Source organism: Esox lucius, chromosome 3 (genome assembly GCF_011004845.1).
Source record: "Esox lucius isolate fEsoLuc1 chromosome 3, fEsoLuc1.pri, whole genome shotgun sequence".
Lineage (NCBI taxonomy): Eukaryota > Metazoa > Chordata > Actinopteri > Esociformes > Esocidae > Esox > Esox lucius.
In genome coordinates this window covers 31,233,519-31,248,254 of record NC_047571.1, presented here as the reverse complement: position 1 = coordinate 31,248,254, position 14,736 = coordinate 31,233,519, and the positions used below count along the sequence as shown (strand labels likewise).

General features: G+C 42.1%; 1 protein-coding gene across 1 annotated transcript in view; it reads left to right on the top strand.

The window, feature by feature from the left end:
* Positions 1 to 7,959: 7,959 nt before the first annotated feature.
* nrbp2a (nuclear receptor binding protein 2a) overlaps positions 7,960 to 14,736 on the top strand; it is a 29,583-nt gene continuing 22,806 nt past the window's right edge. Inside the window, exon 1 of the mRNA XM_010895358.5 lies at positions 7,960 to 8,527. Within this exon, the coding sequence (XP_010893660.1) occupies positions 8,411 to 8,527 (117 nt within the window). The 5' untranslated portion in view covers positions 7,960 to 8,410. The remainder of the gene's footprint in view (positions 8,528 to 14,736) is intronic.

Below are 14,736 nucleotides of genomic sequence, written 5' to 3'. Positions count from 1 at the left end.
GACCAGGCAACATTCTTCCAGTCTTCATCTGTCCAATTTTGGTGAGCTCGTGCAAATTGTAGCCTCTTTTTCCTATTTGTAGTGGAGATGAGTGGTACCCGGTGGGGTCTTCTGCTGTTGTAGCCCATCCACCTCAAGGTTGTGCGTGTTGTGGCTTCACAAATGCTTTGCTGCATACCTCGGTTGTAACGAGTGGTTATTTCAGTCAAAGTTGCTCTTCTATCAGCTTGAATTAGTCGGCCCATTCTCCTCTGACCTCTAGCATCAACAAGGCATTTTCGCCCACAGGACTGCCACATACTGGATGTTTCTCCCTTTTCACACCATTCTTTGTAAACCCTAGAAATGGTTGTGTGTGAAAATCCCAGTAACTGAGCAGATTGTGAAATACTCAGACCGGCCCGTCTGGCACCAACAACCATGCCACGCTCAAAATTGCTTAAATCACCTTTCTTTCCCATTCTGACATTCAGTTTGGAGTTCAGGAGATTGTCTTGACCAGGACCACACCCCTAAATGCATTGAAGCAACTGCCATGTGATTGGTTGATTAGATAATTGTATTAATGAGAAATTGAACAGGTGTTCCTAATAATCCTTTAGGTGAGTGTACTTAAAACTATTGACTCTCTACTACAGCTGATGTGATGTGGATTGGGCCCTTGAATCTCCAACCTGGTGAACAATTCTGGTGTTCTACATGACTGCATGGACCTATTTCCAGCGAATAAGCCTGTTTCCAAACTGGCCATAGTCTTTTTCCGAGCACTCAAAAAAGAATCTGAACAGGATCCAGTTCTCTTCCACCCATGCACCTTCATCAGGAAGGGATGGCCCGGTAATGGACCTCAGGGACTGTCTGCATTCTCTGGAATTAAGTCCAAGCTCTTCTGAATGACTCATGTGGCATGCAGGCTTTCTAATTGGGCCACTTCTGCAAAGTGTTCTTAATGTGCCCTCCAAAGCGTCTTGCCAAGCAGGTCTGCTTCTTATGGTTTTCACTGGCACCTGTACTGGAGACTTATTTATTCCCCAGTCAACAACGATGTTTCTGCTTGCAGGCACTCAGCTTACAACCAGGAGTGGTAGCACTGTATGATACCCTGGCGATTGTCAGCAAGAACACTACTGTTAATCCTCAAAAGCAAACAACCATCATGTTCATTACATTACAGTGAGGGAAAAAATTATTAGATCCTCTATTGATTTTGTACGTTTGCCCACTCACAAAGAAATTATCAGTCTATAATTTTAATGGTAGGTTTATTTGATCAGTGAGAGACGGAATAACAGCAAAAATCCAGAAAAAATGCATGTCAAAAATTTTCATTTTAATGAGTGAAATAATTTGATTCCCTCTCAATCAGAAGGATGTCTGGCTCCCTATAGCGTCAGATGAGACCAATAGCGTCTATGTGTCTTTTATACAGGTAACGAGCTGAGTTTAGGAGCACACTAAAGAAACACAAAAGAACTGTCAATCTCCCTCGGTCTGGGGCTCCATGCAAAATCTGACCTCGTGGAGTTGCAATGATCATGAGAACGGTGAGGAATCAGCCCAGAACTACACAGGAGGATCTTGTCAATGACCCCAAGAACACCATCCCAACACATTATATTTGAGGGGTGTTTTTCTGCTAAGGGGACAGGACAACTTCATCGCATCAAAGGGACGATGGACGGGGCCATGTACCGTCAAATCTCGGGTGAGAACCTCCTTCCCTCAGCCAGGGCATTGAAAATGGTTCGTGGATGGGTATTCCAGCATGACAGTGACCCAAAACACACGGCCAAGCCAACAAAGGAGTGGCTCAAGAAGAAACACATTAAAGTTGACCTCCACAAATTGCGTCTATGTATGCCATTTGCCATTGGCCCATTTTAACAGCGTATTAGCCAGCTATAAGCTTTACCAGTGTCTACTTACTGGAATAGTCATAAGAATTGAGTAATTGCTGGCGAGTCCACCAAAGCATTTTCATTTCATGGCATAAGAACGTATTTTTTTCTTTCATGGCAAAACAACATACTTTTTTCTTTCATTCATCAATTACATTTATACAATATCTATCAATAAAGGTGAAGATAACTAACTTTTTCATCTAGTGAAAATATGAGAGAATCGTGGAACCTACCAGAAATAATTAATAAATGTTGTTGTTCTGAATAGATTCAAACTTAGGTCTTCCACATGAAAGGCGCTGTCTTTAACCACTACACCGCGGAATTACATGTTTCAGCAGTCGCTAGACTCCTTTGAGGTTTGTGTTAAACTGATTAACGTTTCTTATGAAGTTTATCTCCACCATAGCGTCTATGAACTGTATTGCTTTTGCCACTGGATGTTTTAACAACTTATTAGCCAGTAATAGGCTTACTGGTATTTACTAACTTCCTAGGAATAATCATAAGAATTAGCGATTTCTAGTGAGACTGAAGTATTAACTTTTCCATGTCAGTTTCAGTTGAGGCATAACTACTGTATGTTAAGCCAGCAAATGGGTTGTCTATCCTGACCCAAAACGCATGCACGGATGCGTACTTCGAAGGTCCACCAGAAACAGTCGAAATATAACCGTAAACTGTTTTATTTCAGGCTTACTATAATGTAAATACTAACGGTTTTAGCCAGCAAAGTTTTCATATTTAAGGAATAATCCCTAACGTGTACATCGCTTCGACTGTGAGGAGATACGAACTCGGGACCTATAATTCAATAATAAGTCCGCTTCTCTAACCACAATGCTATTTTACAAGGGGTACTTAGTCAGTCAGTCACTCAGTAAGAGACATTCGCTCTTAGCTGACCCGGCAAAACAGATGGTTTCACAGTTTGGATTAGATTGCCTAGATTAGGGTGCAATGTTCAAAATGTTAGGTTCAAATCAATTAAAATCAACTCAGTGACTTGAGTTGAAGTTAAAGCCTCACTTTAGCTTTAATTTCTGGCATTATTTAAATAAAGTAAATATAGAATCCTCCTCTGAGAATTACATCAATCCCGCAGTATTGACAACGTATGTATGCTGATGTTTGTCCTGAGTTTCTGACTTATTGTCAAAGTCTTTTTCTTTTTTTAATGAAGCTGCCAGTTGAGGACTTGTGAGGTGTCTGTTTCTCAAACTAGACACTGTAATGTATTTGTCCTCTTACTCAGTTGTTTACCGGGGCCTCCCATTCCTCTTTCTATTTTGGTTAGAGCCAGTTTGCGCTGTTCTGTGAAAGAGAGTAGTACACATTGTTGTACGGAATCTTCAGTTTCTTGGCAAGTTCTCACATGGAATAACCTTCATTTCTCAGAACAAGAATAGACTGATGAGTTTCAGGAGAATGTTCTTTGTTTCTGGCCATTATGAGACTCTAATCAAACCCAAAATTTATGACGCTCCAGACACTTAACTGGTCTAAGGAAGGCCAGTTTTATTGCCTCTTTAATCTGCAGATTTCAGATGTGCTTACATAATCACAAAATGGTTTTCTAATAATCATCAAGCCCTTTAAAATGATTAACTTGGATTAGCAAACACAAGGTGCCACTGGAACACAGGACTGATGGTTGCTAATAATGGGCCTCTGTATGCCTTTGTAGATATTCCATCAAAAATCTGCTATTTCCAGCTACAATAGTCATTTACAAAACTAACAATTTCTATGCTATACTTCTGATCAATTGGATGTTATTTTAATGGCCTTTTTTTGGTTGAAAATAAGCACATTTCTAAGTTACCCCAGACATTAGATCTGTAATGTATATTGGAAAATACTGTATATCATTAACGTGCATTTCATTATGCTCTTATGTCTGCAGAGATATGCCTTGTATGTTTTTTATGTTCTGTTTGCATTTGAATAAAAATGTAAGTATTAAAAAAAACGTCCTCTGAAAGACGTGACATTAATCACATTGAAAATCATGTGATTTGGACATTTTTTGTTTGTAAACAGTGGATTTTTAATAATTAAAAACCAAACACTGGATTACTATCTCTTCTGTAAGGGCGAGGAACCACATCATAGAATACCACACTTCAATGGAATAATTCTTTTTTGTATGTTTTATCTGTCAATTAATAAAAAAAGAGACCCAGTCAAGTTGCCTTCTTGTTTGCTTTGAACTTAGTCCTTAATCATTACCATCAGTCTTTTTAGTTGTTACTTACACACCTTTTCTCTCTTTCCCTGTTTTCTCATAACTGTAAGCATCTCATCACAATATCGCTCAACCGATGCAAAAGACCTGCGGCAAGCATCTCTTCTCTGCTCCAAGTGACTCCACTTGATTCCCCACTGCTCCTTGAAACTGGGATGTCACATGGATCAACTTGTTGGCCTCAGGTGTATTGGCTGGTACCTGAGGGAGACGCTAGAGCAAGAGGAGATCAGGCAATCCCCATGGGGATTTGGGGGAAAAGCCCTAAATGCACAGGTATGATGACTAAAGCCCTGTAGACCTGTCCTGGTTGACCGTGTATTCTCCGTTCTCAGCGATGCTGGGTCATTTTGCATTGCCCTTGGGTCTTCATGGTGACATGACAGCCTGTTGAAACCCACTCACCTGAAATGGAAGAAGGAAAGATGGATAGTGAATAAGAAACTAGGGGGAATGTAGGGGAAGAAAGGGAGATGGTAAACTGAAAAATCATGTCATATAACCCCCATCTATGCTGGGACATTTGCTTTGCCCTTAGGATGTCTGATGAAAGTGAGGCAATTTGAATAAAAGACTGAGTGTAGTTTGAAATATCTTCAGAAAAACCTTGTCCTAAGATTTGACATTGCATCTTCAGTGCCCAGTGTAGCGTGGCAGGTTGGCCATCTGAAAATAATGAAACTCATCTTGGCATTCTAATTCAAACCATTACAGTTTGCTTTTGTGTAAGATTCCAGTCAAACCAACCAACATGCTTTACTGAATTCAGTGAATAAACTCCTTGCATCACAGTGTCAATTCAGCAATGAAAGAAAGCTGTCTTCCGTTTCCTCCTCCACTCTCCCTTAGACATACCCACTTATGCGTGGGTAGAAAAAATATCATTTTTGTGTCATAGCAGCAACAATGTAATCCCCCTAGTGGGTGTCAAAAGTTTCGATATGGAGGAGTACCAAGTTCCAGGCTACTGGACAGGTTGAGCTGGGGACAACAGCTGTGGCGTCAGTCGGCTCAGTCACCCAGCATCGCAGAAAGACCACGCAGAGCATCACCCTAGAATCAGCTGACATGTTATTTCCACATTGCAGTGAGCATGCCAATTGCACGCTCCCTCATATATAGCCATAGGGATGTATATAGCCATTCATAAGAAGTCTCATTCACCTTACCAAAACACTCCAGTCCAATTTGATGTCAGAATAAAATATCATCAAGTAGACAGATGAAAGGCTTCTGCAGGCCTGTGAAGGTCTGTTGCTCTTTACAAAACACAGTTTCTTCGAGTTTAACAGATTAATCAGTCATAGTTCCTAATGACTCAAACTTGAAAAAGTGTATACTGATGGGAAGGTGTCTAAAGGAGCAAATTATCATGACATATTTTTCTTGTAATTCTAGATTACAAATGTGTTTTTATCTTTGATCAATTTTACCTCATATAAAGATAAATTGTCTTTCCTATTTTGAGTTTAAGTTCAAACTGATGAACGTCACATACATTCTTCTCCCCTAGGGGACGCTGTACCAGTATTTTTACTAAGGTGGTACATTGATTAAATCCAGTCCTCTTCTCTCTATGCCAGGTGAAGATTATAAAAATATGCCTGTGGTTTGATAAATACAGGTCGGTTGCGGCCAGAGTCTTTAGGCAGAATCTAGATCAGCTACATTACCAGACAAGGACCATCAGGTGGGCTATGGGCAGTGACAGCAGAAGTTGTCAGGGAGAACCTTGATCTGCAACACCATCAGGTGGCCTCTGGAAAGGGACCACCAGGTGGCCTCTGGACAGGGACCACCAGGCGGCCTCTGGACAGGGACCACCAGGCGACCTTTGGGCGGGGACCACCAGGTGACCTTTGGACAGGGACCACCAGGTGGCCTTTGGACAGGGACCACCAGGTGTTCTTACAGGGACCACCAGGTGACCTCTGGACAGGGACCACCAGGTGACCTTTGGATGGGGACCACCAGGTGGCCTTACAGGGACCACCAGGTGGCATTTGGACAGGGACCACCAGGTGTCCTTACAGGGACCACCAGGTGGCATTTTGACAGGGACCACCAGCTGGCATTTTGACAGGGACCACCAGGTGTCCTTACAGGGACGACCAGATGACCTCTGGACAGGGACCACCAGGTGGCCTATGGACAGGGATCACCAGGTGGCATTTGGACAGGGACCACCAGGTGTCCTTACAGGGACCACCAGATGACCTCTGGACAGGGACCACCAGATGGCCTATGGACAGGGTTCACCAGGTGGCATTTGGACAGGGACCACCAGGTGTCCTTACAGGGACCACCAGGTGGCATTTGGACAGGGACCACCAGGTGTCCTTACAGGGACCACCAGGTGGAATTTTGACAGGGACCACTAGGTGGCCTTACAGGGACCACCAGGTAGTATTTGGACAGAGGCCACCAGGTGGCTTTTGGACAGGGACCCCCTCCTTTTTGGGCTAACACTGGGCTAACTATTTTAATTGTTTAACAGGAATAGGAACACCACCCGGCTAAGCTAAAGTATAATTTTATAGATCCAAGCCTATGGGTGGTTTTGACCAATTTTCGACATTGCTGTTAGTGTTGTCAACATTAGAACCATGTCATATTGACAGCAGCCCAGCCATGATGAGCTGCTTGTAGCCTTCAATGCCTGTGGTGACCACCAGCCATTACTAAAGTGCACTTCAGTAGTGACGCGGTATTCAAGATGATGGATTCAATTGAATTAAAACGTTTCAGTTTAATGTCGGCCTTCCTGCGCCAATCTGTAAAAAAAAAAAAATGTTTCCAGACATTTGCAATAAAAATTCTAACAAACCTTCAATCCATGCACAATTCGGTATAGCGTGGACACGTTTCTCGCGCAAATGACTAGCTTTTTAAAAGCCCAAACCGCCTCCACATATAGGATTATTTATTCTATGGAGTCTTCAAAGATTGGGAAAATGTTAACTCAACGAAAATATAACCAGCAAGGAATAGACGCAAATCCTTTCAAGAATGCACACAACCTCCAAATGAACAAGACATGGTGTCAATTAATTTCAGTGTGTACCCTGCAATGTCGCTGCAATGCCGGGCCGGCCGTTCTAACGCGTTCGTGGGTCGTGTCCCATGATTCAACCATTCGGGTTACACTGACTATTTCATGCACTAACAGATGTTTTTAAGGCTAAATTTGTACCCTGCCTCCTAGTGGCACCCAGATTTTGTCAGGTTTAGTTGCGCATATCAGGACATCAGTGGCATTTGTGGCCTCGCAGGTAGGACTCTATTGCAGAATCAGGCATCTAAAAAAAGGCTGCACCAATAGAAAATAGATCTCTTGTTTGCTGCAAGAGAGGCAAAGCGAGTAAGTCTGTAGAACAATGCTACATTATGCATATTGCACTAAGGTTTCTGTAATTTATATATATATATATATATATATATATATATATATATATATATATATATATGTAACAATATATATAGTTTTTTGTGCAATACTCTTATTAATTTTGTACTTATAATTAGTTTTGTCACTTGTTTTTTTAATACTGTTTATTTTGTGGGGTTTTTTTGTTTCTAAAATAAAGAAAATCTCAAAGACATAAAGCTATACAGTTTCTGTATAAGTGTATGAACACAATGATCACTATTGGAATTGGGTGCATTGCAAGGGGCACCAGCTAAAATCTTGCCAAAGGCACCAAATTGGTCAGGGCTGCCCTGCATGTGATCATTGTGTGTGGATGCCGTTGTAAGTTCTCTGTCCCACTTCCAAGTATGCGCCGTAGCTTCTGCAATTACGGTACTGCTTACAGTAGAAGAAATTCAGGAAGCGAGCAAAAATCGCAGGATCTACATGGACGGAAAGAAAAAATACATATGAATGTCTGTTGACATGAGCCGCAGAGGACACTACCGAAAGACGATAAATTGCGGCGTGAGGCCCGCTCTCACTTTAAATACATTTACAGCTGCTGCTGTGCGAGTAACGACTCGTTCTGAAAGACAACCCCCAGGGTTCTGTCTTGCCAGGGAATGTGCCTCTTTTGACAACTCATTTGCCTGTTATATGTGATGTGTTTTCAGAGGAAGACACGGGCTGCATGTTAATTCATGTATCCGTTTTGACTGTTTCGATTTTATTCCTAAGCAGAAACATTTTGCATGCCGTACAAATCAAAAAAAAAATTGTTATCGGTCTACATATCGGAATTGAATTTATAGCGCGTGTTCCTGAAAACAAGCGACTGTCTGGATTAAAATGACCATGTCCGAGGAGAGGAATTCAGGGTCCGGCGGGAAAGAGGAGGAGAGCGAGGATGAGAGTGAAATCTTGGAAGAAAGCCCTTGCGGCCGTTGGCAGAAGAGAAAGGAGCAGGTACTGTACTGTTAAGATAATTGCTAAATTAATTGGTGACATGCTGCATACACATCTTCTTTTGTTCACCATTTGATTCTGAACTCTTAAGTTGCGCAACAAGGCTAATGTTCAGTTGGATACAATTTTTCCTATAGAGATACTGATAGAAATGTTGACACGTAATTACAGGTTCATCTGTATATAAATATTTATATATATATATATATATATATATATTTGTCTGTGGCAGATTAATATATATATATATAACCATAGTCAATATGTTTTGTCTGTGGCAGATTAATTATGAAAATAAGAAGTCTCATACATATTAATTAATAAAAAAAACTGTTCAATCTTATGTATGCTGGAAATTATTATTAAATAGACGGTTATAATTCAGGCGTTTTTAACATCCATTGGATCTTCACAAGATTCTGTATCTCTGAGCTTCAAAGACAGTGTATGTGGTCTCTGTTTATGTGTGTGTTGTGTGTGTGTATGTGGGTTGGGGGGGGGGCTGTAGTTCGCGTTCTATCAATAGTTAATAAAGTGTTTTATGTAAGTGGACGACAGACACTTCCCTGTGAAATCCAGGACGTACTATTGAAGTGCTGAGTGACCCAGACATACCGCGCATACGTCAAGCTGACATGGACATTGCGCAAAGGGGCATAACTGAAGCAGACCTCTGTTTCACAATGTTCAACTTCAGGGTGTTCCTGATCTGCGGGTTTTGGTTTAAGCCCCCGGTCCTTTAAATTCGTCTGTAGACCTGTATTGATAGGCTACTCTGCGCTATGACGTTACATTACAATAAGGAACAAAAAGCTTCCAGTCAATTAAATCAGCATTTGTGACGGGTGACTTCTCTGCAACAATTCAAGCTGCTCAGAGCTCGGGTGTTTGTTCGTGCATTACACAAAGGTATTCTGAAGTATACGCTCTTATCATGTGTAAACAGATGGGGTTGATAATGAGCTGTTTGACTTATGACAGGCTAGGAGTCCTTTACCCTCCCATAAAAAGGCATAGTGAAGTTGCTGTTTTTCCTCGTCTGCTTGTATGCAGACGTTGGTAAACGTTACCTAGGGTCTTGAGGGCGCGGGTGTTACAAGTTAAAATAGCCACTCATACAAAGCCTGAAAGCCAGGTTTGTTCACGGAGTTCTTTTTCTCAATATGTTTAGTGGCGTAGCTCTGAGGAATGCCTGTTCATTTTACAAGCAAGCTTGAAAGGCAGCACCTTCGGGTCTCAAGGAGACTGGAAGTGTGTGAAAGGTGGCGTGCGGAAGCTCTGGTGAAAACCCATGCATCTAAGAGATTAGAAACCTTCGGATAGCTAATATTTTGCTTTCACGAGAAGGCGATGGTTTTCTATATTTGTCCAGACATATTTCAAGTCCAAGAAATTACGCGTGCATTGGATGTTGTTTCGGTCTGTTCTGTTCATAGACAGTGTTGGTTAGCTAGTGGTAATTTGCAAGGACTCCGTATGATGAACACAAGCACCGCAGAGGCCATTTAAAAAAAGAATTTGGCGAAAGAAGTAGGCTATTCAAAATGACATAATAATACAAACAGGTTTAAAAAAAAAAACGTTTTATGGCCACTGGTTGTAAATGTGTTATGTAGAAGATGAACTAACAGACCAAATCTTGGCAGGGACACTTGCAAAACTTGTAAACGTTATTTTTTAGTATGTTTTATTGTGAAATATAGTGAATATGGTATACAAATGTACCAGACGATGTTTCTGCTTCTTTTAAACTATATAACATATCTGAATCCTCAGTCACATCAGATTAGAGATAGACGTGGCCGGGATGGGGCCAGGGGGGTGGCTTGCGTTTGCTCATGCTCCAAGAATTGGCAAAGCAACTCCATAGCAACTCCTAGATTTTTGTTTTTCTTTTTTATTGACATCTTTCCTCTTCGCCATTTTTGGCAGATAAATTGCAGTAAAATATCGCGAAGCAACTGCTCAGAATAAGCGAGGAACTAGACACACGCATCCCTCTCCGGGAGGAAAAATTGCTAGCACCGGCATGGTTTTGTTAAGCAACCCCATTACAACCCAAGTCAAGAGGTCCTGGCGCTGCGGTTGGACATGGAAAAGCCAAACCGTTGCATTTTGAACTCACAGTATCTATAGAGTTCTATATAATGAAGCGATCTACTAAAACAAAACTCCGTGCTGGTTTACATTACAATTTCCGGGACATATCAAACAAGACTGGATACGCTAGATAGTTTTTTCTAGTGTAAACTTGCATTTGCCGATAGCTCGATGTGCCACCTTCTGAGGTAGTGCGCCACATTTTAGATAGAGCCCCCCCCCCCTTTTGCAAATGTGAAGACAGATGTTGGTGTAGTATCAAGTTTATGTGCAGTGCACACTTCTATACCTTGATTTTCCCGCAATTGACGGACACAGTCCTGCGTGGTACACCTCAAACATGCAGTGTAAATTCAAACTATTTTGAAATGATTGTGCAGAAATTATAAACGTCTGATGTTTTATTCTCTCTCCTAATGTAAACAAGCTGTGCTGACACAACAGGAAACGCTACATTCCTCTGCCAATGTATAGGTTAGGTGTAGGTTACAGTATTAAAGCGACAGGCAGCCGTCTGTAAACGGCAGATCCTGAAATTGAGAAAAAAAAAAGTAATACATACTGAATATTAATATATAAGAATGTGACAAACTAATGGCAGAAGCTGTGGTGTTCTGCACTATTTGGCTTGAATGACGAGTCATCACTGGCTGTCCTTTACATCGGCATTGGATGACCTCTGAAGCGGCACTGGATGACCTCTGAAGCGGCACTGGATGACCTCGGAAGCGGCACTGGATGTCCCTCGGAAGCGGCACTGGGTGTCCCTCGGAAGCGGCACTGTGTGTCCCTCGGAAGCGGCACTGGGTGTCCCTCGGAAGCGGCACTGGGTGTCCCTCGGAAGCGGCACTGGGTGTCCCTCGGAAGCGGCACTGGGTGTCCCTCGGAAGCGGCACTGGGTGTCCCTCGGAAGCAACACTGGGTGTCACCAGGTGTTACAATGTGATATGGGATAGTTCTGTTATATAACTGATTCTACAACCAGTCACAAGTGTTCTTTGTAAAATCTTGTATAGGAGACAGATATTTATGGACAGAGCCAGATGGAGCCTCGGTTTGAATATGTCCCACTGCTAATTTTTGACTCACTATTTTTTGACCTAAACCTAATAGAAAATCCCAAAGTATGCAAGAAAGAAATTTACTGCACTTCAGCAGAGCCCCATTGTAGAGTCTTAGCTGTGAAACGACAAAGCATGATGTATGGCTGGAGTTAACCTCCAAGACAGACCTTACTCTGGGGCAGTAATCTCTGTCGCAGCAGCAGCTTGCTGAGAAATAGAAGTGGTGCCGATACGAGCATGAAGCATTACACACGGTTACTCTCGGTGAGCCGGCAACACCGCACAGCTTCAGTTACTGGGGCTGTTGAGTTGTTTTGGGTGTTTGACAACCATGTCAATACGCTGTCTCCGAAGACGCTGGTCCCCCCTTCCGCAGTCCGCACGGGGGGAGGAGCTAATCATCCCATTACTGTGAATTACATGGGAGGGGTCTGAAGATATTGTCTGGGCTTGTCTGATATCCGTCTAGTGAATTGCCTGTGGGGAGGGAGAGGGCTTCGCACCAGCCTATAGTCTGTGTCATGGTGGGCAATTTGATATGTTGATATTAATAAACTGGTGGTTTGAATACTGATTGGTTGATAGCCGTGGTATATGAGACCATACACCACGGGTGTGACATTATGTCACTTTTTACTGCTCTAATTGGGTTGATAACCGATTTATAATAACAATAAGGCTTGTCATGGGTTTGTGAACCTAAGAACAGCCGTGTTAAATTGGCCATATACCACACACCCTCATTCCTTATTTCTTATCTGTCTTTCAATTGACTGATCGATTGATCTTTCCTATTAGTACCAGTCAAGTTTGGACACACCTACTCATTCAAGTGTATTTCTTTAGTTTTACACATAGTAAATGAAAACATCAAAACTATGAAGTAACACATATTGAATCATGTAGCAACAAAAGTGTTAAACAGACCGAAGTACACTTCATATTGTATATTCTTCAATAAGTCGTCTCCCTTTGCCTTGACGACAGCTTTGCACAGTCTTTACTCTCTTTACTTGTATTCTCTCAACCAGCTTCAGGAGTGGCTTCTGTCTTAATGACTCAACTTTGTTTTTGAACGATACGATGAACGGGTGTGCCTGGACAGAATGACTAGTGTGAATGGGCTGGATTACAGTTGATGAGGAGGCGTTTGCACATTATCAAATTTGATTAAACCTCAGAAATGACTTTAACACGATGACGTTTCCAGAATCTTTTGCCCAACAAGGTTTTGGAGGAGCGACACAACGCTTGTAAAATCTACATCTCTGAGATTAGCGCCACATTGAGTGGATGGAATTCTACTTCAGTCCGCGTCACAGACTCGTTGCTGCACACTTGAAGCGTGACATCTCTGTGTCGGCTCTAGTAGCAATGGCAAATCAGGTTTGAAGGTCTGTTTTCCATGTGTTCCAAGCATGTACGTGCCATACTCACGGCCTGTACTCATAGGTGTCCGTGTTTTTCCCCCCGGACCTTGACGTTATTATTTAGCATTTGTTAATGAGCGCACCTTCTTACCAAGGGTTAGGTGCCTTGTTCAGGGGCACAGGGGCAGATTTCTCACCTCCCGCGCTCAGGCACATGACAAGGAATGAGTCATAGCTGGACGTTACTTTTCGGTTACTGACCCAGCACTCTGTCACCCACCATCTGCCTGCCTCAACACGTAAACTCGTCTTCATGGGACGTGATGTAATGGAAACATAAAAAAAAAAAACACACGCAGCATTAAAATGCAGTCTACCTAGTCTATATTTGGAGGTGTAGACACGAGGATGTTACAGCTATGTGACAAAGGCCTTTCCTTTTTAACCTGGCCTGTCACACCGACGAGAAGGCAGTTGACGAGCAGGTCTCGCTCTGTGTTGTCTTTCTGACCCGGGGAAAGTGAATCAGAAGATGAGCTGTTCTGCTGGAGCTTGTGTGTTAGGCAGAGAGAAAATGCCAGTTTGTGACGCTGAACCCTTCACCAGGCAAGTCGAACATGTGGGTTTCTGTCCTTCGCCTCGGTTCGCCTCTCAAAGGGGACAAAAAAGAAGCTGCCTGCTTCTTGGCACAATGCCAGCCAAAAAACAGCCCAAACAGAAAGACATCTGTGTTTCAACACAGGGCTGTATAGATGGGCTTGTTCCTGTTTGTGCCTCCTCCCTAGGTTTCTTGGAAAGAGGCAAACATGGGGTGTTTTACTTGTGTTTTTAATTTTGGGGAGGAATGAGCTCCTCTACTTGTGGACCTACATGTTCAGTGGTGTTGCTTTGCAACATAGACAATGAAGCCCCAATGAAACATGCACAAATCCAGACGCGTCGTGGTAAGATTCATCAGGGTTAGGCGGTGCTGTGAGGAAGGAAATGCATCCTTTGAAAAGTGGTCTCTTGACACATTTGGATGTATGGATATTTTATGTTAATTTCAACAGTCTAATCTTTTGTGTGTATATTTACATGCACATTTTGTTTTCTTAACATATTCTTGTTTGTTTTTTGTGTAATGTAATTTTATTATATTATTACAAATGTCATTACGAAATGGGGGTCTATACACTATTGTTGTTATTGATTGTTGTGTGTGTTTAATACATGGGTTGTTGTTTTTATACTCTGGACATTCTTGAAAGCAAGCTATATCTCCTGAGATTCTTTATCCAGCAAAATTACAAAGAAATACATTTAGAGGTAAAGTTATTTATTTAAAAAAAGAACACATTGGTATTACACTTTACATCCACTTTACATCCATTGCAAACAGAAATGAAAGTCTCTCATGCTGGTGAAATCGAGGATTAAGTGTCTTATGAACCCCCTGGGTGACATCAAGGTTTGGAGAGTACATGGGTAAACAGTCAGCTGTAGACTGCACAAACCTGGCCTTCCAGGAAGGTTGGGGAGGAAGAAGCTAAGTCACATTTGCCAAGCAACTGGATAAAAAAAATATACAATTACTCAAACAATGTCCTCTGGATAGGCGAGTAAAAGGTGGGGTTGTTTGGGAACAAGCCAATCAAAACACTTACCAATATGTACACATATGAAGGGAATAACA